This window comes from Metopolophium dirhodum, chromosome 8, assembly GCF_019925205.1.
Source record: "Metopolophium dirhodum isolate CAU chromosome 8, ASM1992520v1, whole genome shotgun sequence".
NCBI lineage: Eukaryota > Metazoa > Arthropoda > Insecta > Hemiptera > Aphididae > Metopolophium > Metopolophium dirhodum.
The window spans coordinates 12,183,527-12,211,228 of NC_083567.1; the positions used below are offsets into that span (position 1 = coordinate 12,183,527).

The 27,702-nt window shown below is 27.2% G+C and overlaps 4 protein-coding genes across 6 annotated transcripts; 2 read left to right on the top strand and 2 right to left on the bottom strand.

Moving 5' to 3' along the window:
• Positions 1 to 322: 322 nt before the first annotated feature.
• LOC132950235 (nonsense-mediated mRNA decay factor SMG9) lies at positions 323 to 3,699 on the top strand. The gene is given in 9 exon segments (XM_061021560.1): positions 323 to 344; positions 347 to 500; positions 839 to 891; positions 945 to 1,122; positions 1,213 to 1,506; positions 1,562 to 1,709; positions 1,767 to 1,923; positions 2,234 to 2,354; positions 3,572 to 3,699. Coding segments are annotated over 9 exon segments (1,206 nt in total). The 3' UTR covers positions 3,651 to 3,699.
• LOC132950234 (eukaryotic translation initiation factor 3 subunit L) lies at positions 3,614 to 6,151 on the bottom strand. Its single transcript, XM_061021559.1, has 9 exons — positions 5,964 to 6,151; positions 5,720 to 5,889; positions 5,560 to 5,644; positions 5,370 to 5,496; positions 4,907 to 5,304; positions 4,672 to 4,842; positions 4,316 to 4,608; positions 3,988 to 4,195; positions 3,614 to 3,917 (listed from the first exon to the last, which is right to left on the bottom strand). Exons 1-9 carry the CDS (start codon positions 5,976 to 5,978, stop codon positions 3,783 to 3,785), a joined length of 1,602 nt encoding a protein of 533 aa, XP_060877542.1. The 5' UTR covers positions 5,979 to 6,151; the 3' UTR covers positions 3,614 to 3,782.
• A 136-nt stretch (positions 6,152 to 6,287) lies between these two features.
• Positions 6,288 to 21,855, top strand: LOC132950230 (proline-rich protein 36-like). 3 transcript variants are annotated; one of them, XM_061021552.1, is made up of 13 exons: positions 6,288 to 6,510; positions 8,103 to 8,182; positions 10,177 to 10,206; positions 11,040 to 11,066; positions 12,029 to 12,072; positions 12,712 to 12,792; positions 12,868 to 13,074; positions 13,143 to 13,329; positions 13,450 to 13,622; positions 13,685 to 13,786; positions 13,965 to 14,204; positions 16,961 to 18,935; positions 21,139 to 21,855. In XM_061021552.1, exons 2-13 carry the CDS (start codon positions 8,128 to 8,130, stop codon positions 21,213 to 21,215), a joined length of 3,198 nt encoding a protein of 1,065 aa, XP_060877535.1. In that variant the 5' UTR covers positions 6,288 to 6,510; positions 8,103 to 8,127; the 3' UTR covers positions 21,216 to 21,855. The 3 variants fall into 3 exon arrangements, with proteins under 3 accessions (XP_060877535.1, XP_060877536.1, XP_060877537.1); XM_061021553.1 differs by lacking the exon at positions 11,040 to 11,066; XM_061021554.1 differs by lacking the exons at positions 10,177 to 10,206; positions 11,040 to 11,066.
• Positions 21,820 to 27,659, bottom strand: LOC132950236 (glycosylated lysosomal membrane protein B-like). The gene is made up of 6 exons (XM_061021561.1): positions 27,255 to 27,659; positions 26,926 to 27,177; positions 26,038 to 26,232; positions 24,860 to 25,084; positions 22,956 to 23,236; positions 21,820 to 22,887 (listed from the first exon to the last, which is right to left on the bottom strand). Exons 1-6 carry the CDS (start codon positions 27,321 to 27,323, stop codon positions 22,719 to 22,721), a joined length of 1,191 nt encoding a protein of 396 aa, XP_060877544.1. The 5' UTR covers positions 27,324 to 27,659; the 3' UTR covers positions 21,820 to 22,718.
• Between the last annotated feature and the right edge of the window lie 43 nt (positions 27,660 to 27,702).

The following is a 27,702-nucleotide window of genomic DNA, read 5'->3' on the forward strand; positions in this document are numbered from 1 at the left end:
TTGTTGTGAAATAGAAAGATCAGTGTTTTAATCTTTCAATATTTCTTATGAACCACATTTTTAGTATCTTTAATTAATAGATACCTATCCGTCCTATCCTAAAAATGTATTGATATTTAATTTCAATTAATATTATTCAAGTGTTAATATAAGTAAAATAATTACTATACGAAAATGTCACAAGGATATACTGAAGATTATAAAATGAAAAAGTCTCCAGTGAAAAAGGTACGTACAATACTTTAATATTTTATGTATTAAATATTAATATTCATTAATTCCAATGATTTATAAATTTATAAATAATTCAATTAGATAAAAGATGATCGTAAACAATTTGGTTCCAAACGATTACCAATAGTTCTAGCCAAACGTGATGGGTCTATCGAACGAATCCAAGAGCCTGAAAAGTGTCATTCTCAACCAACAATATTAATTAAACCTCGAGATACAGAAAATAGACCTTTGTCACCTACTCAGAAGTGCATTCCTCAAACCATGTAAATATTTGTATTTATCATTTTTTATTTGTCCTATCCACCATCTTAAATTGGGTTTTTATTTTTCAACATATTTTGTCCATTGCATTTGCTTTGCTTCAAATCTAAAATTGCTAAACGCTAAACGGTTTAAAATTATCCCACATTATCCCGCACCAGAAATTACCAAGTCAAAACATCCTGGTGTATTTTATTACATAATTTTTTCACACCGGTTTACTGTTTAGCCTAGCAAATTCCTAGCAATTTTAGATTTTGGGCAAAGCAGGGTTAGGTGCCTATTATTAACAATAATTTTTTTTTAAACTAACCATCTATGTCCTACATTAATATTTTAGTATTAAGAAAGAAGAACCTTATCAGCCATGCTTACAAAAATCAGGAAATGAAGGTAAATTATTTACTTTTCTTTTATAAAACTAAATAATAATTATCTATTATTAGAACAAGTACAACCTCAGACCGAAATGAAAGGCCCAGTTAAAGTGATTGATGATTATATGCAATTTATCAATGAAGGTTTAAGTAATTGTTTACTTGACCAGACGGATTTCTTAGTTATTGGCTGTCTAGGTTTACAAGGTGTTGGAAAATCTACACTTATGTCTGATATTGCCAACAAGTAAATGTTTTTTGTGTAGATTAATGTTTTTGTTTTTTCTTAATTAAATAAAAATATGTAAATGTACCTACATTTATTTTTAATTTTCAGGACAAATTTATTTGCTACTTCTACATCGGAATATTTAGAAACTACACAAAACTGCACTGCTGGTATTGATGCATATATAACTAAAAATAGAATTATTTTATTGGACTGTCAACCAATATTATCATCATCTGTTGCCTATTCAGCTAGCCATAAGCGAATGGGTCAATCTATAGATCCATCGGGCTTACTAGTTGATAATGAAATGATTTCTTTGCAGTTGGCTGCGTTTTTATTATCAGTCTGCCACATAGTGTTATTGGTGCAAGATTGGTTTTTCGATCCCAATATATTTAAGTGAGTTAGTTATTTAACTAGTTGTTTATTAAAATAAATATTTCATTGTTTCTAGAATATTGCAAACAGCAGAAATGTTAAAACCGGCAATGCCTACTTCCCATCGCAATGAGGAATTAGTAGAATATTTTCCTCATATTGTATTTGTACAAAACAAATCATTTTACTCTGATTTCAGTATTGAGCATATTAAAACAGTGCAAGTATGAATTAAATACTTGAATATGGTTTAAAATATTTAAAAAAAAAAAAAATTTCAGCACGTTTATTCACAATTATTTGCACGATCTCGTCTTCATATCCAAAGTGGAGTCAGTATTGCAAATGGCAATGTTATAAGTGAATTAAACCCATTTAATTGTGGTGAACCAATTAATTTGTTTGTCTTAGCTAACAGTGAAAAGGATAATAACTCTGGTAAGTTTTTAAAAATCTATATTCTATAATTATTTGTATTAATTTTGTGTATCTATTTTTTACATCTCAAAACTCGAGTTTTTGATGTTTAATTAAATATACTGTAATTGTACAATACATCTTTTATTACAAGATTATCATTGATAATTGTTTATATTTTTGTATAATGTATGTATGGTTAAAAGATAATATTATATAGGTATATAATACTTTATATTAATTATATTATTTACATTAATAAGTAGTCTTAGTAGTCTTACTTCATAGCAGTTAATAAATATTAAATAATAAGTATTGCATTCATTTCTAGAAAAGAATGGTTATCATAAAATGCATCCAGGTCAACCAATTTTGATGCAAGAATTCAGAAAACAACTACTAGGCTTACCGATATCACCTCTCACACATAACCAATTAACAGAAAAAACATGGCAAGTTTAAACTAACTATTTAAAGACATTTGAAGTTTAGTTATTTAATTCAGAGGTTCCCAACCTTTTTTGACTCTCGGCACCCTTAGTCATTTTCTAAAAGTCCCAATATTCCCAATATATTTCGAATAATTTTGTGGAACCCTAAATAATGTTTGAGGCACCCTGGTTGGGAACCTCTGATTTAATTACTTGTTCAAATATTTTTCTATTTATGATGAAAATTAAATTTTCAAATCAAACAGCTTTTTCATAAGTTGTTCTTGCAGATATTAAAAATAGTTACAATTTTTTTCAAAAATAAGTATTTTAATTTTGATTAAAAGTTAAATTTCACTCGAACATTAAATTATTTTGTATATAAAATAATAAATATTAATATTTAAAAATTGAAATATTTTAAAAGCAATGATAGAAAAGAATGTTTTTGCTTCGCGTTTGATTTTTGATAATAGGTAACACTATTTTATTTAAGTCACAGACGGGTGGCTATAGGCCCCTCCCCCTGTTGACCTTAGAATTTTATCAAGATTAATAAGAAAATAAAAGTGTACATAAAAGACATATTGTATTTGTATACTTAGCCCCCCCCCCCCCCATACAAAATTCCAGGCTACACCACTGATTAAGGATAACAACACAAAATCAGAACTAATGAACATAATATTGCCCATTAGTAAAAAAAAGGCAATCATGTCAATATATAAAAATTTTTTTTGCCAAAATTAATTCAAACTACTAATAGAGGAACATTAATAAACTATAATTTGTCTATTATCAAAATTGTTTTTTGTATGCAATGTTTACCATTTGATTCTAAATGAACTCAATTAATACAGTGACAAAGTACACTTAAAACCTACTAAACATAGCACAGCTACTTTCACGATTTTTATACTTTCAAACTGTACTTATTTTATCTACTAGACGATTGCAATTAGGATTGTATAAAAAAAGTTACATACATTTTTTTAAATTCAAAGTACTTATATTTATTGTATTTATCTATACATTTTATAGTATAGAAATTAGAAACCAAAATTAATATTACTACTACTATTAAAAAACTATTATTCAAACAGCATCTAAAATCTTCAGACTTAAGTAGTTATAAGACGAATATTGAAAGTTTTCAGTTATAACTACAAAATGCATAGATAATATTATATAACTTAATTAATTGTATAACTTATGACTAAGATTTAATATTTTTACAGGTTTCACTATTGTGCCAAAGTATGGGATTTAATAAAAAAAAGTCAATTCTTTAATGAGTATAATAGACTTCATACATAATTTTTCATACAATTTAATGTTTTATTTAAAAGATGAACATATTATAAATAATTACTAAAAAGTGTAATGTATATAATTTGTTACATAATAAAGTATTATTATTATAGTATGTTACAAAAATTGTATTTTAATTTAAACCTTTATAGCTTTTAGCTTACGATTAAGCTCTTCAAATTTCAATACTTTTCTAATGAAGAAATCACCATAACGATGAGCAACTTTCGTATCTGCTATGTGTATCATATCACGATCAATATAAAAGTCCAACTAGAATTTACAAATTTCCCATTAGTTATAAATATATAATTTTTTAATAAAGTTAAGACAATGATCTAACCTCAGATCCTGAATGGAAGTATCCATCTAATCCAGATGCGCCTTTATTCCATACGATATTCTTCATTTTGTGTTTGAAACACAATAAATGTTTAGTCAAATTTTCTTTGTCATCGGTAGGTTCATTACTTTCATGTTGTCCTTGTTGTCCTTGTGCCATAAATGTCACCAATTTATTAATTGGCAGAGTTGTGTATAGTTTCAAATAACTATAACAAGATTAATGCATTTAAGGTAATTAAAAAATATTTTTAAATATAAAGAAATAATAAATAAATAAATATGACAGAAGTAGAACAAAAATTGGAAAAACAATAGTTTGGTAATACCTGCGAATTGTAGGCAACATTTTTTGTTGTTTAACTTCAGACATAAAAACTGAGGTTTGATATTTCACTGCTTCTTTGACTGAATCTTCAGCTGGGTCCATAGACAAGAATTTAGGACAAGCCAGTTGGAAACAATTTTCAAACTCTTGTAAATCACCATACTGCATTTTAAACATCCTGTCAGTGTAGTTCTTTTCACGCAATACTTGCTGGATTGACTCATCAACACACTGTGGATGTAAAACTAAACACATAGCTAATAATGTGTACATCTGATCAGTCTGTTTGTTAATCTAGAAATAATATAAAAATACATTAAGAAACAATATAGTAAGTTAATATAGTACTAGTTTTACTTGATCATTCTGATATGTGCGAGTTTGGAAAAGCTGCTTTGTTCTTTGAATATACAACAAAATTGAACTAAATGTACGAATCGCATCAGAATAACGACGCATCATCATGTAAGCAAATCCAACATAGTATGCCGTAGAAATGTGACATGCTGGTACTGAACTATATGCGTTCTATAAGTAATAATTATAATTTTATTAAATAAACCTTTGTTTAAATAAATGTATAGCAGTATACCTTTTTATGCATATCAATGTTTTCCAAAACCTTAATGGCTAAATAATAATCTCCAAAAAGGCTATGTAAGCGCAACAGTCCAATCATTGAATAATAACCCAACATTTTATATAAAGAATGACGACCAAATTCTCCAGCTACAGAATCTGGATCTCCCCCACTTGCAGTAACTTCCAATTGCAGTTTGATATTAGATTTATTAATAAACGAATGCAAAACGTTTAAAACCAACAAGACATTCCATACTTCATTATTAGAAGCAAGCATATCAATTTCTTCTTGAGTTTTCCGACTTCGAGACCGAAATTGAGTAAAGGATTGGAATTGATACACAAACTCATCAACAAGCTCCCATAACCATTGTTCGGGTAATTCTAATGGTACCGGAGTCTCACAAGCTGTAAATAATAATTATAAACAAACTAGTTTTATTTGATAATTTAAATAAACAAAATTGACTTACTGAAGATATAATTGAACAGATCGCAGTAATTGTAAAATGATCCAAAACGCTGTTTTGTTGAAGGTCCATTTGGTAAACGAGCAAAAATATGTCGATAGTACAGTTCTTTGTACAGCATCAAGAATGTCTAAAAATTAATTTTATTTTAGGCAATAGGTATAATACTATTAATAATTACAGTTTATAGTACTTTATCATCATCCATAATGGTGCGGACTTCTTTATCGCTAGGCCATGGAGCTTTGTCAAAAAATTGATCGGATAGTTTTGGAAACCTTGATATTATAAATATGTATATTGAGTTAAAAACTATGACATTATGTACAAGCAATATTTAAACAATAACATACGTATTTTCATATAAATTTTGCATTTCATACACCATTCCTTCATTAATGGCGTTTCTGAAGTAGAGTAAAAATTTCTTGATAATATCAGGCATTTTAGGCTCATAAGGATCGGCATCGCTATATCTGTCTTCATTATAATTATTGTAGTAGGTATCACCCTCGTATTCTGTCTATAAATATTAACAAGAAAATAATTTTACAAAAACAGGACGTTATTTAAGTCTAACAAAGTATTGATTTGTACCTGATCGTATTCCATAGCTTGAATGTTATTCAGATCAACAAAAAACGAATATAAGGATCGGGTAACTACTGATTATCGTAAAAATGCAGAATTCCTTGGCCAGGATATTCTACAAAAATTTTAGAAATAGAAAAGAGTAAATAATACTGAATACCGAAGACCGTAAATTGTGAATTGACAACATAACACTAAATATGCTTAACCTAAAAATATTTGTCATGGATGCCGTGAAGGTGGTGTGATATTTTCTACCATGGTTGGAAATGTTTGTGTTGTTGGTTGTTTGGCTGTTACCATTGTTGATGTGTGATAAAAACTTGAATTACTAGCAAAGCAAAAGAAATGTCGGCATGTCGCTAAACTCGCGTACTGGGCACTGGTTAGTGGCTACTTTTCGAAGTCAGCACTTTGAAGTCTGATTGTCTGGTTTTAGTGAATCAAGTCTTCTTCAATACTTGAAACTTGTCTATGCTGGTGACTAACAACTTCAACTGTATCACTGAAAAAACTAAATATTTAAGCTATCCTGTTCCAATCTTGAATTATAGTGAGTAAATCGATTATCCATAAATTATTAACATATTACTGTGTGCCTACCTACAATAAATTTTTATTTTTTTTTGTAACTTAACCTTCTATCTATATTATGATAGGTCTTAGTTATTAAATAACATCATACTTATACAGTTCCGACTCCTAATACTTCTGTTAACTTGTCAGTTATGCTATTACCAACAAATTATACATATTTTGTTATGATCCAATTTTAATGTCTGTGATTTATTAATTATTCAATTATTAGGTATGTAAGTACAGTTTTGTTCAAAACAGATAAATCTTTTTACTTGTTCTTTTACACCCTTGGTCTATCTAACTTCTGCTATATTGAACAATCATTAAATATATTATAATGAACTTTCATTAATCAATATCATTATTTTAATTAATCGTTATTAGAAATCTCCATTTTATTGGTTAATTAATAGTTATAGCAAAAGGGATAAAATAGTTCCAGTCATTCATTTCCTCGGATTTTATGCTCTACATATTTGAGATCATGCATTTGGAACAATTTAGAATGAACCATTTTATCACTTATCAGTATCTAAAATTATAAGTATAAGTAATCAGAGTTTTCTACAATTAATACTTTTTTTTTTTTTTTTATTAAAATAGCGTTAATTGAAATTTACAATCTATACAAGTTATGTACAATGAGTAAATTGGAGGGAGGGATAACAATGATGGGGCAGTGAAGGGAAGCTCACAGTTGAGCTACCTTTTAATGAGTCTTAAATCTAGTCAAATAAATATAAAATTATTTTAGATAAGGTCTCTGGACCAATTCCTGTTAAGTCGACGGGTAGGGTTGCCGGGAAGATGTTTTGAGCGAAGATTGGATATTAATTTGTTTGGGTGGCCTTGCATTTTGCAGTGAAGTCTTGAGTAGGATGTAATTGCAGTTTGGTTGATGGATTGAATTTTGAGATCTTGATGTAAAGAGGCATTTGTAACATACCAAGGTGCTTTGGCAACCATGCGAAGACATATTGATTGGAAAGCCTGGATTGTCCGAAGGTTTGATGGTTTGGCAGTGCCCCAGATGGCGATTCCGTATGACCATATTGGTTGGAGGAGACTTTTGTATAAAAGTAAACGGTTGGACTGGTTCATGTTTGATTTGAGGAGAGGTCTGATGACGTGTAGGCGGGAATGAGCTGTTTCCTTTTATTTTTGAGATGAGGACCCCAGGTGAGTCTCCTATCGAGTAGCAGGCCAAGGTATTTGGCTTCTCTTGAGTGGGGAATTACTGAATTATTGAAAGAAACTTCCGGACAGTCCTTAGGTCTGAGGGTGAAGGTGATATGTGTAGATTTAAGTTCGTTTACTTTGATTTTCCATGTGTTGCACCACTTTGAAAGCATGTTGAGATGGTGAGAGCAAATGTCTGGATCGGAGTCAGCGGCAAGAATGGCAGTGTCGTCTGCATATGTACCCATAGTAGTGTTTTCAGTGGTAGGAATGTCAGCTATAAATATGATGTACAAAAACGGGACAATTGATACTTACACAATGTATTTAAACACTTTAAACTTTAAAAATATACTAAACATTTGTATTTTTATGACCGAATTATAGAACTGTCTTATAATTATTTGGAAATATGGCGCTTCCATCAACATACAAACAGATAGCTATAAATCAACAGTCTCCTGCTCGTAAGTGTTTAATTAACCTGATATAATTTTATTTTACTCAAATACATAATAATTTATTGTATATTGTATTATATTATTATATGTTTAGTTTAGTTATTATTAGTGTTATTATTTATCTATATTTAAATGTTTATATTTTATGTAGGTAGATTGTAGATAAGTGTTTGGTCATAAAATTAATATTGTAATACTATCATAATTATTCAGACATTTTTGTATGCATTATACAGTGTATAGAAATTCATCAACTTATTTGAAGAAAAAAATATTTAGGATACATGCAATGCTAACATTTTTACTCCCTTTATGTTTTTATTTGTTGTAATAATAATCTATTGTTTGTATTTCATAATCTAAAACTAAAATGTGGAATTAGTTTCCAAACTATATGTAGTTATACAAGGTGATTCACCAATCATGCTCACCTCCATATTTTCTTTAATAATGAATTAATACAAATTCTGATTCTAGGAATTTATAAATAGACTCAAAGACCATATTTTAAATTTTTAAATTTTTTTTGTTCTACTTCATGAATGTCCAGTGGCGATTCAACCTTTTTTTTCAAATGACAACCCCCTTTTTTAATGTAAATTATTTAAACATTTTGATGTGCGTGAATTTGAATGAGTAGTTTCTTAGTTATTAAAATGTTTGTATTAAGGATAATAGTCCTTAAAAATGGTTTTACATAAATATAAAATAGATGTAAAACTAGACATATTATTTATTTTACTTGGGCCATTTAACAAATTATTAATATTTATGTATTAATTACTACAATTTTCAATTACCATAGTCCCCATATCTTATAAACCCATTATACCATGTACATCTTAAGATTTTGAAATTATAGTCTTAAACTATATTTAAAATTTACAAAATTAGATTTTTAATAGCTGAATTATTGAAGAAAAAAGAGGGTGAGAGCTTGGTGAATCACCCTGTATATCGAGTATTCGACTAATATTTGTTTTATATAAATATCTACTTAACATATAAAATTTACATGAGCGATTAGTAAACCAATAACTTCACCGATCACCCATTGCCATAAAACTATCATTCAATATTTATATGATACAGCTTCACATTATTAAATTATATATTAAGGTTTCCATTTACAAATCTTAAGTATATAATAGTTTGTTTTTCCAATAAACATATGGACAGTATAAAATATTAGAATTGTATGTAAAAATTTATTTATTGTTTATAAAAATTAAATATAAATATTCAAAAAAAAGTAATGTCAATATAACGTAATTGCTTTTTAAAGAATCGGCCTGTATTTATCTTATATTTATAAAAAACATTTTTGTGAGCATGATTATAATACCTAAAAAAAAAAAGCTAGCTTTACACAAGTGAAGTCACACTTTATAAATTATGAGTTAGGTTAATAAATTATGAAACTATAAATTTGATTTCTTTACTCATTTACTATCAAAAAATAGTTTACGGTTAGAAACTCTGTATTAATTAGTTAGCTGCTATAGTTTTATTAGCGACCCTGATGGTAGATATAATTTAGAATCTAAATTTGAGTAAAATTAACAATTAATAACACATCAAAGTATATGATGAACCACTATGGCCAATTGCCTGAATTTATAAATCCAATGATCAACTCTCAATTTTACCAAAGTCTGGTGAAAAGCTGTATATCTTCAGATATTGATAGCATGAAATCAAAATATATGATTATTTATTTTTGATAGAAGGACGGTATTGACAGAAATTATAATCATTAAATAATCTAAAACAACTGATGTCATTAATGTCGATTCATGCTGATATTCTATTAAATTTATCAGGCTTCAATTATATATAATACATTTTTACAAACGTAATAACATATTATGACTTTTAATATATTATTTATAGATTCTATGTTCGAGTCTGCAATTCTGCATGTATTATAGTCTTATTCTACTTTTAGTTAGATTTTTTTTATATTCTTGGATTTGAGCTTGTAAAATGTGTGCCCACAGGTGCTCCAGTCACATTCAACATTTTGAAAGGTAAATTGTATATGTTATAAATTATTTTCTAAAGACACATAAAGTTTAAGATGCACTCATTTTTGCACACATGCCAAAAATCACAATATTTACAAAAATATTTTTCACAGTTATTTTTGGTAAAGAGTATCCACAATTGAATTACATCTTCATTTTTCCAAATATAATGTTGACATATGTGTACAAGGTTTTTAAATAATACCTAATTTTAATTAGCTATACCTACATATAAGTTTCTTGTTTATTTTTCCTTTGGTGAAATTAAATTACTCTTTTATTTAACATGCTAAAATATACATTTATAAATCTCGTGATATTTGAAAATATTGATTGATATATTTCATAGAATTTGGAACTGTAAAAAAACATGATTATTGATTATCTTAATTAAAAAAAGCTTTATTGCTTAAAATGTTAGTTTATTTTGTTGTATTTTTCTTCAAAAGCCTTGTATAACTATGTTTTATTTTTTAAATGTATACGGCTAATATATTCAACATTTTTTTGTGGCAAGAAATACGGTGGTGGATATAAATCAGTGCACGATTAAAAAATTTCAATTGTTACAGGACTATTTGGCTTCAATTTTAATTATTTTAATAAATATGTTTAATAAGGGTATACACTTTTTATTGCATAAAATAATTAAAATCTAAACTCTAAATGTTCTTCTATTCTTTTCTTTTTTTTTACGTTTAATTCAAGTATTTTTTATTTAATTCTTCTTTGTAATTAATGTGAGCAAAAATAATGTTTTAAAATGAACTATTAGTGAGGATGTTTTACCTCAAAACAAATAATACAATGTGTGAATAGTTTCCTAATTTTTTCAGCGACTAAAACGGGATCCTATCAAAATGGTTAGTAAGTCTTATTTACTTATTTAATTTATTCTGTTACTAATATGCATGACCTTTCTTAGATACTTACTTAGATAGAAAAGTAGGTAACACCTACAAACTTTTCTCTTAAATTGGTTAGAAACAAGTGATACTAAAAAAATATACAAATTAATCAACTTCAAATATACATTTTCTCTTCAAACAAAATAATTTGTTCATTACCTATATAATTTATAAATAGTTGAAAACATTTTTTTAGCATCACTTGTTAATTATTGTGCTTTATGTATTAAGAATTAATCAGAGTACTAGACTTTTGAATTAAAAGCATGTTTTTTAATAACTTAATGTTATCAGCATGTAATAAAGCATGCACTACTACTATGTTAATTTTAATAATATGACTTAACAATTAACAATAATTTCTATATTTAATCACCTTAGAATGATTAGTTCAGCATTAGTTTTTTTTATAAATTACATAATTTTTAACATACAGCGAACGTCTTCCATGAAATGTTGTTTAATTAATATGATTATTATGATTTTATTCATTGTTCATTATTTTTTACATTCATAATATAAATTGAAAAATTTGTTTTTATCTTAACAATTAAAATTTAACTTAACTTGCTATACTAAAATGTAACTTTTTTTGGTGTAAATTTTTTTAACAATAATGATTTGAATTAAATTACGTTTTATTTAAGTTATATCATGATTAAAAATTATATATATTCCTTTTTTTTTTGGTGTAAAAATTATATTATATCATAGATAATGATAGTTTTTTTCTTGCATCAACTTGAAGGTTTTAAGCTAAATTAATTATTTATCCAAACAAATTGTAAATATAATAATTTGTGTCAGCGATTTATTTATGAATAACAATTTATTGTTTTTTTATCAAATTAAAAGATAACTGGTCAAGTTTTAATTAATAAATAGATTATATACCTAACATATTCCTTATATTACAGAACGTTTAAGACCTGGTGGAAGTTCCAACCAATTATCTGGATCTGTAAGTATTTGAATATTTAATATAACATATTTTTAGACAATAAATACATTGTGTACCAAAGGCAAAATTAATGGGGATAGAGGTCTCTATATTTTGTTAAGAAATAATTGTGTCTGTAACATCATGTTTTTAATAAATTATGCGGTAGAATGGAAAGACTGCTTACAAGGAGAAGTATCCTCCCCCATTAAAATATATATGCCAAAAGTTGGACACAAAAAAAAAATACAGTCATTATTTAACTTAAGACTTTATTAAAAACTTATTTGTTGGACAGATGTAACATAAATTTGTATCGTATAAACTGATTTTCTTATTTTGTTTTAATTGAAAAGAAATAACAGAAGATACTTGAAATTTTCTTTTTCTTAGGTATTAATGAAAAATAATTTGTTAGGTCAAAAATCTTGCAAATTGAATACAAGGTTCCTTGTAAGTTTTTATAATAGCAGTTTAAATGTATTAAATATGAGATGCACACATTTTTATTAGCAATTACAGTTCTAATGTTGACACAAATCATCAAAATCTTGAAAATTTGCTAATTATTTTGTATTAAAAAAATTATAAAATGTTTAAACTTGTCTTAATTGATATTTTAATAAGTAAATATTTTTATAATGAATTTTATACCCATAGAAAGATCAAAATCAAAGTCCATTCATTCCAAATAGCCATGGAAATCCAGCATTTCATCCACAAAAAATATCAAAAGCTGCTGTAAGAAATTTTCTCATTTCCTTGTATAGTTTTATTTTTTAATTAATTTATCGTATTATGTAAATAATTTTAAAGGCTGATGCTCGTGGTATTAAACCTCCCAAACCACCAGAAAAACCTCTCATGCCATACATGCGATACAGTCGCAAAGTTTGGGATCAGGTCAAGGCAGGTAATCCTGATTTAAAGTTATGGGAAATTGGTAAAATTATTGGACAAATGTGGAGGGATCTTCCTGATGATAACAAACAAGAATACATTGATGATTATGAATCAGAAAAAGTACTAAATCATTGTTAAAATTCTATTTTTAATTTTAATAACTTATTTTTAATATTTATATATTAAAGTTGACTTATGAAAAAGCTATGAAGTTATATCATACCTCACCAGCATATTTAGCCTATTTACAAGCAAAGAATAAAGGTAAATTAAATCAAGTAGAAGATAGAGAACCACATGAAAGATCAACAGGAGGTGGTAAACAAGCTGCTGCAGATCGAAGAATTGAAATACAACCAGCAGAAGACGAAGAAGGTATGTTCAAACAATATAAATTGTTAAATTTAATTTTTTTTTTATTTAAAAAAAAAAAAAATTTAATTATAAAGTAATATTATTGATTATTAACCTATGCATTATTATTTGATATTTTAGATCAAGATGATGGATTCAGTGTTAAACATGTAGCTTATGCAAGATATATAAGAAATCATAGATTGATTAATGAAATATTTTCTGATAGTGTTGTCCCCGATGTACGTTCAGTGGTCACTACTGCCCGTATGCAAGTTTTAAAGAGACAGGTTCAAAGTTTAACTATGCATCAGGTATTACATTATAAATAATTAACTAATCATATTGATTTTTAATAATTGATTTATAATTTTAGAAAAAATTGGAAGCAGAATTACAACAAATTGAAGAAAAATTTGATACTAAAAAAAGAAAATTTATTGAATGTAGTGACACATTCCAACAAGAACTAAAAAAAGTATTATTAATACGTTTACAATCTAATTATATTTTGTTTAATTGTGTAATACATTTATTGATTAATGATATTGACCCATAGTGGTGTATTTATGTTAGTTAAAAAATCGTAAACACATACACCACTGTTAAAACAATCTTATTATAAATGTAAATTTATTGATTATATATTTTTTAAGCACTGTGTTCAAGCAGTATCAGAGGAAGCATTTCAAAAAATGGTAGAACGCCAGGTTGAGATATTGCAAAAAGAACGAACTAAAACTGTGGGCCAGCCAGGACCCCCTGAAGAATTTTCTAAAGTACATTGTGAACAGCAATTGGAACAAAATGAAGCTGTACCATCAGTTGAGGAAGATACTTCATCATGTGTGGTTCCTTCTAGTACCACTGATGATAGTTCAAATATGGAAGTTGAGGTAAAATATTGAAATATTATTATATTAATTAACCAAGTGTTTTAAATTCTGTGCGATTTATGTATGAGTATATATTTACAATTATATAGTTTTTTATCTGTATATAAACATTGTTTGGGGAAGTAAAAATTCTTTGATTTTCAACTTTGATGGTGCTTTTTGGTAGCAAATTGGATTTAGTTGGTCAAAAATATAAAAATTCCTAGTACTTCAGGAAAAAAGAAATAAGGAAGAACAAGAATTTTTATGTAGTTTAAAACAATTTTCTTATTTTGTTGTAATTCAAAAACAAATAACACTGATACTTGAAATTGTTACCAAATGTTTATATTTGCCTTTTCTATACTTAGTGTAATTTTCAAAATAATTAGAATATTAATAGCTATCTAGAGTGTATACCAACGGTTCTCAAACTATTTTTTCCATGTACCACTTCAGTATATTTTTATCAATCAGTTGCATACCATTAATGGTTAAAAATAGAACAATCCAAATTTTACATAGTTTAATACGTCTATCAATAATAAGGCAGTAAAATACTACTCTATAATTATTATTTATTTATTATTATTTTAATTAAGATGATTTAAATAATATATTTTCAATAAGAACCATGGACTTGTAGGTTTAAAATTAGCGATGAGATACCGAGTCGAGTGGTAGTTAATTTTATGCGTACATTTGGAACGAGATTCAGTTTATTTTGGAACTTGTCTTTTACTACGAGCATTGAGGAGAAACCAATTTCACAAAATAAGTTATTGTGAATGGTATTAAAAATAACAATACTGTTCTAGATAGCGACGGATATTGAATTCGTTTTTAATCTTTATCCAAAACTTACCCAATTCTAATTTAGCGAATTCCATTTTCAACCATTTGTCACACGATAGTTATACCAAAGACTTTTTTATTGTTAGTTAGTCTTCTAGGAATTTTGTCCAAATCCAAAATAAATGGGTTTCTTATACAAAAACATTAAGAATAATCTGTGTAAAATATTCTTCAGATTTTGTTTTTAGCCTTTTACAATGGTGTTTTATGTTTTTTATGATATTATCTTCCACTTGCAGTTCATGCTCAGTTACAAATTGTTCCAAATTAGGAAAAGACTGTAGGTTTCTATTCAAAATATTATTACTTGTCATTTCAATTATTTTAATAAATGCTTTTATTTTATCATTCATTGAAAATTGGTTTATTGATTTACCTTGTAAACTTAAATTTAATTGAGACAATTGAAAATGTCTAATAAGTAAGCCAATGCTGTTATCCACAAATCATCTGTAAATTTATCACTGAGTTTAGAATGGGTCTTTCCTAGGAATAATTAAACCTCACTATGTAATTCAAATAACCTATTGAGCATTCTTCCTTGAGATAGCCACCTCACTTCTGTATTTAAAAGCAATTGAATGTGTTCACTTCCCATTTGAGAACACAGTTTTGAAAATAAATGAGATTGTAGAACCCGAGATTTAATAAATTTGACTACCTTTATGGTATCTTGGAGTACTAGTTTAAATTGTTCTGGCATATACTTTACTACTAAAGCTTCTCTGTGGATGCTGTAGCAATGTATGAATGTACAATTTTCTATAATCAATTTTATTTTAGAGGCAACACCTCCATGTGTATCTGTCATATCTGAGCACCGTCAGAACAGAAGCCAACAGTTTCCAATTTAATCCATTTTCAAAAAAAAAGTCCAATTTTTTTAATAGTTTGTGTTGATAATGCCTCGCAAAGTAAAAAATCTTCTTTAATTTTAGTTTGAAATACATACCCATAAGTTGAACATGGTTTGATACAGCTGTACTTTCATCAAGTTGTATAGAAAATAATCATTATTTTTATTTGAGCTATTAAATTTTCTTTAAACTTCAATGCCATCCTTTCAATCCTGCGGTGAATTGTTTCATTTAAAAGTGATATCATATCAAGTTGTTTAGTTAACGGTTCACCTAACATACAACTATACAAGTTACCATATCTTTTTCCGCCGATGAAATGAGGTTTTCCACACTTCACTATTCTTAACTTCACTAAGAAATATGCTTCTACTGCTTTTTCAGTACTAGTGCAGAAAGATGATATAATTGTCTCTGTGCTTTTCATCTAAGACAATGAATGTTGATGATTATTGTATAACTTATTTATTGATGTATTTCAAGTGATAATAATGTACATAATAAATAATTGTAATTATTTTATAAATTATATTATAACAACTATTTAAAACACAAGTAAAAATATTTATTTTTAGTTTTCCATTCTACCATCATGCGGCCTTCTTCCGCGTACCTCAATTTGAGAACCGCTGATCAGCCATTTGACAATTTTTTTCTTAAAATTATAAATGAAAATAAAATGTTTGCTATGTAAATTTAATACCAAGTTCCTCATATAAGTTATTAGTTATTACTGTATCTATTTAAAAATATAAATAGGTATGATTTTTCTTATAAATATTTGAAGTTCAAATATTGTCCATATTTCTAGTTAAAAATTTGGATGATAATTACTTATTAATAATTAAAAGTAATTTTATGTTTCAAACATTATTTAATTACTTCAATAATCCTTAAATAGCAAATTATTAACCTTGTCTATTAAATCATAGTACATAATTTGTACTTACAAATTATATTATATAAAAATACAAAATCAACATGTGACTGTCTTAAAAAAAATACAGACTTAGTTAATGTGTATGAGTAATTATTAATTATTTTATAATTTTTTTTTATATTTAGTCTGGTATAACTTCTGACAGTTCATCAAAATCTGAACAACTTGTATCAGAAACTAGAGAAAATGGAGAAATTACAACTTCTCCACCACAACCCTCACATCAACCTCAATTATTGAAAGAACAGCAGCCAACACAAATTCAATCACAACAGCATTTACAATTCCAAGCACAACATGCTCCTCAATTCCAAACACAATCACAATTTCAACAACAATTATCACAAACACAACCTCTGCAGCCTCAGCCTTCTCAACAATCGCTACAGCCGCCTCAACAACAACTTTTACAGCCACAGCCTTCATTACAGCAATTGCCACAAGCTCAGCCTTCATTACAGCAATTACCACAAGCTCAGCCTTCATTACAGCAATTGCCACAAGCACAGCCTTCATTACAGCAATTGCCACAAGCACAGCCTTCAATACAGCAATTGTCACAAGCACAGCCTTCATTACATCAATTGCCACAGACACAGCCTGATATACAGCAACTATTACAGCCACAGAATTCATTTCAGCAAATAACACAGCAACAATCACCAGAACAAGTCGCTCCACAACCACAGCCTCAACAACAACACTCTCCTCAACCACAGTTGCAGTCACTGAATCATCAACAACAACCTTTGCAGTCAAATGTGTTACAGCCACAAACTCCACAACAACAGTCTTTACAGCCTAATCCTCCTCAACAACAGTCTTTGCCACCAAACTCCCCTCAACAACAACATTTGCAGCCAAGCTCTCCTCAACAACAACCTTTGCAGTCACATCCTCCTCAACAACAGCCTTTACAACCAAATCCTCCTCAACAACAGCCTTTACAGCCCAACCCTCAACAACAACCTTTGCAGTCGCATGTTCCACAACAACAGCTTTTACAACCACATCCTCCCCAACAACAGCCTCTACAACCACATCCTCCCCAACAACATTCTTTACTGCCACATACCACCCAGCAAAATTCTTTACAGACTCAACTTCAACAGCAGCCACAAACTCCACAGCAACAACCTTCTGTGCAACCATCATCAATTCAAACACCTCCGCAACAACAATCTCCACAACCACAATTACAATCCCCACAGACACAACAATCACCCACCCCGCAGATACAACAATTGCAGTCTCCACTTCCTCAACAATTACAAACCCAACAGACACAAGTTCAAATATCACCACAGCCTCAATTGCAACCAACTCAATCTCAATTGCAACCACCACAATCACAATTACAACCACCACAATCGCAATTACAACCACCACAATCGCAATTGCAATCACCACAATCGCAATTGCAACCACCACAATCTCAACCACAGCCCCCTCCAGTCATGGTGCCGCCACCGCCTTCTGTTCCACCAGCATTGGGATCAGATTCGCCTTCAAATGTTGTTTCATCAACTACAGAATCACCACCGAAATTACCAGAAACTAAAGCTTATTCTGCTCCTTCAACTCAACCATACCCACCATTATCACAGTCTTACACTCAAGGACCTTCATTTCAACTGTCACAGAACTCTCAAGTTAATGTTCCAAATGTATATCCACCAAATCAAGCTCCCTCTAATGCTGCCCCTCCACAACATCCACATTCAGGTATGATGCAGCCTCCTCAAATTCCCCCATCTCAAGGAACACCGTCACCAACTCCGTCAACTGGATTTCCTCCATATCCACAACAGCAACCTTATTCATCTCAAGCAATGCCACCCAGGCCTTATACATACCCGCCACAACAGTATCCTCAGTATACACCCCATCCATATTATCATCAAGCTCCTTATCAACAGTATCCGCCACCACCTCCACGCGTAGCATATCCTCAACAAATAGGTACTGTTAATCAAGATACAAATCAACCACCGCTTGAAAATATGTATAACGCACCTTCAATTTCTGGACCATCTGAAACACCAAATGATGAAAATAAGCAATTAATTGATGAAGTGAAATCTACTGAACCAAACACAGGTAATTTAAAATGATGTTTCACAAAATTTGAAAAAAATCAGAATTACTTTAACATACTTATAAATTGAGTACCAGATTTTTTTGAACTTAACTATGTTGAATTTTTAAATGTAGGTATGTATTAAGATAATAGTGCATTATGTATTAATAACAATTATTAAACTAACTTTCTATCAATATTTCAAAGTAAATAAAGTTTTACCATTCGATTATCTTAAGTTAAGTTTGTTTTATTTTAGATTCTGAGCGGAGGGATGAATGTATTGATTTTACAATGTGTGTTATTTTATTTATTTACTTTTGTCTGTCATCACCATTTGGAGCAGTAAAGCTGCTTCGGTTTTCTTCAACAGTATTTTTTTTGATAGGAAAGTGTATCTAGTTGGTGCATTTGAGTGATCAAAATTTAAAATTCCCAATAGTTTTCCAAACCACCGGGAAAAAAAAAAAAAAATTAAGGAAAAACGAGAATTTTTACGCAAAATCCATTTTGGTTTTTGGCATAGCTCTGAAACAACTGACCATAGATACATGAAATGGTTGTGTATATTAGCATTTTCTATAAACGATAACATTTCCAAAATATTTTGATTGGTTTTGAACTGTTAACGGTGATTTTCAGTTTCCAATTTTTTTCTTTTTCTATGAATGTCAATAAAATTTTATTTGTTGGATAAAAAAGCTTCAAAATGTAATACAAGACTCCTAATACATTGTTACAATGACTTAAAAATTATAAAAATATTAAAAATCCAGACACAATTTTTTCTCGTTTTCTCATAGTTATTTTTTTATTTAGTTGTAACTCAAAAATTAGGTTAAAATAAATCCAAATTTCACCGAGTGTTTACATTAAAAAAAGTTGTTTACATAAAAAGTTGTTTACATAAAATTTTGAAAATATTTTCATTCGTTTTGAGCTGTTTACAGACAATTTCATTGTTATAGTTTTTTTTTCCATAAATGTCAATACAATTTTATTCATTGGATCAAAAAGCTTGAAAAAGGAAATACAAGGTTTCTAATATATTGTTCAACAGCAGTTGAAAAATATTAAAAATACATGGGCACTTTTTTTTATAAGCATTTAAGTTTGAATGTTGACAAAATTTATCAAATTATATAGTTGTTAAATATTTATAAAATGTTTAACTTTTATAGCTAAGGATTGAAAATTTAAAGCAAGATCCAAGGAAATAGGTTATTCTGTAACCAAAAATATCTTAAAAATATACATAAACACAGTTTTTTTTATAGTTATTTTAAGTTAAAATTTCGGCAAAATTTTACATTTTCAATAACCAAGAATAACTATGTTATTTTTTGTAACTTATTGATATTAATTCAACTTACCCACTATCGTATTAATTATAAGTAATAACAATATAATTAATATAATATAATATAAAATATCCTAGACAGACAAACTGTCTCCGCTTAGAATTGTTTTTTGTATACTATGATGTTAGATCATTGAATTAAAATTGAATACCATCCATTATACAGTGACCCACCTGTACAGTAGAGCGACATCCACTTCCCCGCTTTTTTATTATTATAATTATTATTTGAAATATAAGCTACATTGTATACTTATCCCTAGCATACACGATTCATAGTTAATGTCACTAAATTTTGTTGTTATATACCTACTGTATATTTTGTACCATACAACTACTAAAAAAAAAAAATGCAAGATTTCTTCTTTCGATTAGATGTTAATTTTGATAAGTGAAATCTATAAGATAACTCAGTTATACAATATACTGTTTAAATTCATGTTACAGCATTATAAAAATTAAACATATTTTTGCTGTGAATGTTTTTAAGAAATGTTTAATAAATTAGTAAGTTTCAACCTCAACGGTCAACTGTAAGTTTGATCCAAATTATGATTTAAATTTCATACCATATTACATTATTCCATCATTTCACGAATATATTATTCATATAGATTGGCTATTTATATTTTTACCCAAGAGAATCTGTAAATATCTGTTGATTTACTGCTAAATATTTCTTTAAACATGTATTTTTGATCCAGAATAAAAATTTGGATTATATAAGATATGATTATTTTTACCTCAGAAATATAACAAGATATTAAGATAGTATTTTACAAGTTTTTCACCTTGAGTAAATTATAGTTATATTAATAGTAAAAATCTATTTATTCTTTATTATTACATTTGTATGTCAATAGCTCACGAGAAACCAGCTGAACAAGAAGAAACAGTACCTCAACCATCTTCAGCAAAACTCGATGAAGTTTCACAATAACATATTTATAAGTACTCAATAATTTAAAAACATTTTTTTGTTGTCTACTTTGTTCTAAGTTTAAAAAAAATAGCATTGATATTGTATCATAACTCTTATTGAACGTATTTTCATTTTATAATTATTAAGTCAGTTTAACAAAAAACATTTTTTTAGAATTAAAATATATTGTGGGTAATGGTTTTAACACGTTGTATTGTTTTCTTTTTCTTTAAACTTATTTGCAGTCTGTATTAAATTTGTAACATGTTTTTAGTAGTCCCAATTCTTTTGTAATTCCAAATAATGTATTTAAAAATATATATATGTATACAATTGTTTTAATCAAACATTTTGTACATAATAAGCATATAATTATTAGTTTTTGGCAGGAATACAAATTTAATATTAGTGAACTGTTACAAGCATTTACATTAATGCAGTACAAAAATAAAATATATTAATATAATAGTAAATACTAAATAGTAATAAGTATATAAGATGATAATGGTAAGATAATAAATTCATACAACAAAGGTATTTTACATAGAAATTACCAGTTTTAAAATGTATTTAAGTTCTAAATGTCTCACCACAAAAAATATATATTTTAAGTTTATAAACAAAAAATAAGATCTTAATAAATGAATACAAAAATAAATTCACTGATTTATATTTTATTTTTTTTCAGTCCCTTCAATCACAATATTTTTGTTTAAGTATTTTTTTACATGATAATACAAAATTTACATTAAAGGCGATTTTACACACGTAGTGTTTACAAAAATATAAACCTACAAGGTAAATAATTTATTGTTATTGCACAATCATGTATAAATACAAATTTTATTTTACTAAATAAATCAATGAATGTATTAAAGAAGATAAAACAATATTTAACTTCAATAACCATTCAAATAAAAAGTTCAATAAAATAAAATAACAATATTCTTGAATAAAAGTTTCATATAGTCACAGCGTTCAGTTAAATTGAAAAGAAACTTCAATACATTTTAATTGTGCATACAATATATTATTTTATGAATTTTATCAATAAATAAATACAGTTTTCAAATGACTTATTTATATAAAAATAATTATTAATTAACAATAACCTATATAATACTTAAAACTAAAATAATTATCAGAATAAAGTATTTAAATGAGTAAATATCCTAATTTAAACAAGTTATACATGTCAAATAATAAATAATTAATTCTACAGTCATTAACATTACAATGTTTATTTTTATTTTTATCAAAGATATTTGAATGTAAAATAATATATATATCTGCAATATTAATTTATAAATAATTATACTATGAATTGTTTAATTATATACATCTTGAAAAATAATGATTGTCAAATTATGAGCAACTAAAAATTAAACCTGGAATGATGTGTCATAATAATATTTTCGTCAAAAACCTTCTTAAAATATACAGGACTAAGAGATTTAAATCTGAGCATAGGTTTTGCTAAATTAGTAAGCTGTGTTAAATATAATAGGTACTTGTCAAGATTTATTTACCATAAATTATGGAGTTACGTTTACTAGACATCCAACGCATAAAAATACAAAATATAAGAATCATAGTTATACTCAACAGTAATAAAAGGCTAGCAATAATTGACAACTCAAGAAAACCCAAAACTGTTTGAGGAGGTGCACCTATTCCTACTAAAAAGGTCCTGAAAATAAAAATGTTTTGTTATTAAATTACACAGAGTAAATCAAAAAATAAAAATGTATAACTTACCAGTAAGTATAATTAGATTTTGCATAAAATTCATCGTTGGGCTGTCCAAAAGATACATTTATTGACTTCAAAAGAAACGATTTGTTACCAAATAATGAATTCCCGTACATGTTATATAAAGGAGTGTTAATCCAGTCATTTTCAAAGGGATGATTATGAACATCATACTGAATTGTGGAAGAAGAATTCAATGCATGTGTATTTTCTGCTTTATATATTACTGGTTTCCAACTTAAAAAACCACCTCCTTCCACATTTCCTTTTGCATTCAACAAATAGTTCTAAAATATTCACAAGATTTCAGTAGATTATTAAAAGGATTTTAACTTTTTGTTTGCTTGGTACTACAAATACATAATTTTGTAAGTTAACATTTTACATAATCAATAATTAATCTAAGAGTTATATGATATCAAACTTAAAAACAAAAATATTATTTATATCCTCAAAAAAGTTTTTCTTTAATATTTCCATTACAATATAAGATATAAACAAAACATATATGCCACTATGTCCTAACACACCCATATAAATAATTTCTGAAAATAGCTGTGGTTCCCCACGTATTAGTGTTAAAAAAACAATAAATATTTAAAAAAAATTATTTCGGTTTTAATAGGTTAAAAATATACTATCTATATTTATACAAAATGTTGAGTATACAATTTCAAGTCCCTAAACGAATCAACACATATATTCTGCAATCCTGACAAATTCATTGAAAGAATAAATCCAATTGTAAAAACATGATGGGCTATAATCAAAAAATTGTATTTTTAAAAAGAAAAATAATATTATCTTTAATCATACTGAGCATAAATATCATTTGGGAGACCATCAATTTTCATCCTGTATATATTGGTACATGGTACATGGGAGGATACAACATTAATGACCCAATTACTCAATTTATCATATAATAATAATATGACTGTAGAAGGTGTTAAGCAAATGTAGCAATACAGAATAACATTAATGATAAATTATAAACTATATTAATGACACTTGTAAATTATTCAAACAACCAAGATGTAATGTTTAAAATTATTGAACCGTTAAATTGCTTGATTGAGGTATAAAAACAAACAGACTAATTTAAAATTAACTATTAAAGAATATTTTAGCATTAATTAACTACATTAAAAGTTAATCAATTATCATAAGTAAGTAATCAATGTAAAATAGTTAATTTGAAATTTAAAATTACATTAATATTATAATTATTTGAACATGCTATCAGTCGGGTAATTTTTATTATTTTCATAATTGGTTGGGAGGGGTAAAAATTTTCCTTAATATATTTATTTTTGTTTTACAACTTTTTATTAATTGATAACTGTACAAATAATTTAAAGTATATTTAGTTATTTTTAATACAAAATTTTGATTTTAATTAAAATAAAATAAATAATGGTTAATTTATAGAATATCAGCTTATTTGATTATGCATGGGAAAAATGTATTAAATACATGATTAACAGTTTTTACAGCAAACAAAAAAAACACCAATTAAATATAACTTCACTGACTCCAATCAGTAATAAAGTTAGATAAGCATTATAACAACTATACAATAACTTGATATTCTGATAAGTTATTAAAACAATAATTTTTATGGAAAAAATTATTTATCTTAGTTACCAATAGAAGGTTAAATACAATAAAAAACAAAAAAAAATGTTTTTATATTAAATTGTAACTAAATACAATTTGGTAATACAATGACTAGTCAATGCCAATCATAATAATTGTTACTAATTTTATGTTTTATTTTTTATCATTATAAAAATTATTAATGTTCTATTTCATTTTATCTTTGACATAAAAATCATAAGTATTTATGTCTCATATCTTAAATAATTTGTATATAATAATAGGTTAACGAGTACATTTTATAAACTTACTAAAAATGTTCCACCAGAGAGTTTATCATCTGAAAATGTATTGCTTAATAACTCTTCAGACTTATTGAATGGAAATGAGCTACTAGTAAGTAACTCAACTGCAAAGCGTGATTTCGTAAAATTTGTATTCAAATTATTAAGTGTAAATGTTAGTTCTCCAGATTCAGGAGTATGAACAAGATGTGGCAACTTAGATCCGGTACCTTTTTTCCCACATATTTTTAACTAAAAATAAACAAAATACTTATATTAACATCAAAATTATAATTTATTAGAGAGGTATAACACAAAAATTAGAATATTTTATTTAACATATTTATGAATCGAAAAATGCAATAAATTTTAATACACAAAAAAATAATAACACTAACTTGAAATTGTTCATTAATTTATGTCGAAAATTAAAATAGTTATAATTAATATAACACAATTAATTTGGTTTGCATAGGTTCAAAATAAAATACAACAACATTTCTTTATTACAGTAACCAAAAGGACTAAATAAAATAAAGGTTACTATTAACACGTTCACTGCGGATGACACCAATTGGCGTCATGTACATTGTTGTCGAATGTACTACAATTTGGTCAGCTTTAAATTTAAACTTTTTAATTCTTGTAAGTATTATTTTATAAGTATGTGCAAGTAGTAAACAAGTATTTTAATTTTTCAATTTAAAACCTTTTCTCAGTGTCAAGACAAGTTTACTCAAATATGATCCACAGTTAACATATTAATAGAAGTTTCATGTTAGATTTAATATTATTTTTAAAATTAAATACATTTATAGAACTAATTTATGTTAAATATTAATCTTTGAAAAGATAAATGAATTATTTGTTATAAGTGTTTAAATAATATTATAAGTTTTAAAATTTAGGCAAACTAATAGAATATTAGTATTTAATAGTACAAGATTAGTTACATCTGTGGATAAATATGGCAAGACATTCAGTTTTATTTTAAAATAATAATTGATTAATAATAAAACATGAGTATATATTTTTATTTTTTTTATATTAGGTATATCCAAATTAAACATCTTGATGTTTTGTGCTATTAAATTTTAAAATTAATAAATATTCAATTGAAAATTGTCATACTGTTCATAAATTTCTTTTATCATCAATTAATTTTATTCATAAATGAGCTCAAGGACAACATCATGAGTTCTTACCGTAATAGATACAATACCAGTTTTGTTAATGCCCGGCCCTCTATATGAATTAGCAGATAGAACAATCTCTACAGATTCGTTATTATTGTTTATTGATTGAGTTGTATTCCATTTAAAATTCCTGAAATCCATTTTTTTGAAATTATCGCCATCTTTCAAATTTGCTGTGTCATTTACATCATTGAACTCATACAACTAAAATTAAAATACAGTATATAAGTTATAAGAATTATACATTTTTATTTAATTTGTAGGTAGGTACTACACAAACAATAAACTTAAATATTTTTAGCAATATATATAATTTACCGTGTTGAGGTATAAATAAAATTATAGGTATGTTCAAAATAATATTTAAAGTACTGTTAATAGATGTATTTCAATAAAGCCATTCCGTCTATGTACCTTGTTTTTTATATATATTTACTTGTTGTGTTAAGTGTATGCAAATTTTAAATACAATTTAGTATCTATTTCAATTGAATCTTATAATTTAAACACGAGGTAACAAATTCCGGTCTAAGAAAATTTCTTACAGATTATTCCCAAGATTATTAGTTTACAAATAGGTAGTTAAAAAGTTTTAAAGAATTAAATTAAGAAAACCAAATTGCAAAATCTTTGGATTCTATAAATACTTAATGAAATAAAAATAACAAATTATCATTTATCAACAACTATTCTAAGTCTATTGACAATTGCTATACAATTTACAAAACTTAATTAGTAGACAAATAATAAAATATGACGATTACAGACTGGGAAAAAACAGTATACCTACATATTAAAGACAGTTAGGGTATCTAGGTATACAAATGTAATATATATTGTAACTTTAAAAATATAAATGCTTTGTAGTGAATCGTTAAACTTGGAATATAGGCTTACATTATTGAAGACAGATGCAAACGTATACAGCGGAGACTCTGTAAACTTTATGTTGTTGGCCCGATCTGTAGTATAGTTCACTTGAATAATGGCATCTTTGTTTGTGGTTATAACGACCAGAGATGGTTTTAATGTAGCATCCAGTATGAAATGAACAGTATCGTTATCTCCATCAGCACGTATGTATGTAAGTTTTGACAATTTAGAACAATGATCCTCCATCATACATCCTGGATTGAATTCAGCGTGCAACTATTCAATTAAAAACATTTTATTTATTGGTTGTCACAATAACAAGATCCTTAACTATGAGTTGTTAGTTAAATTACCTTTCTATCAGCAACCACAGACGTGGTGAATACCGTCATAATGAACACAATGGTTTTAAGCGCTTTCATTTTTTCGAATACACTTAAATGGAAGAAAACGGACTGAACGCACTATAGTGACTACTGAACAAATGTTAACACTTTACAAATTGGCAAATTTGAAACCGCGGTAACTTAAAATTATTAACTTGTCAGTTGTTTGGGAAGAAACGAACGAAAACAATAATAATAGCGACAACTCGACCTATTGCACCTATTGTTCTATTAATAATTGTATTATGTTTACTCATTCAATTGGAATTGTAACCGTCATTGGACAGCCAAACGCCGATAATGGAAGACGCATTCGGGCATCAGCTAGAGTTCGAACAAAAGTGTTACGGTCGTTGCGTGACCGCCAGCTGCAGCTGCAGGCTTCTACTATATATATATTATACGATATTATATT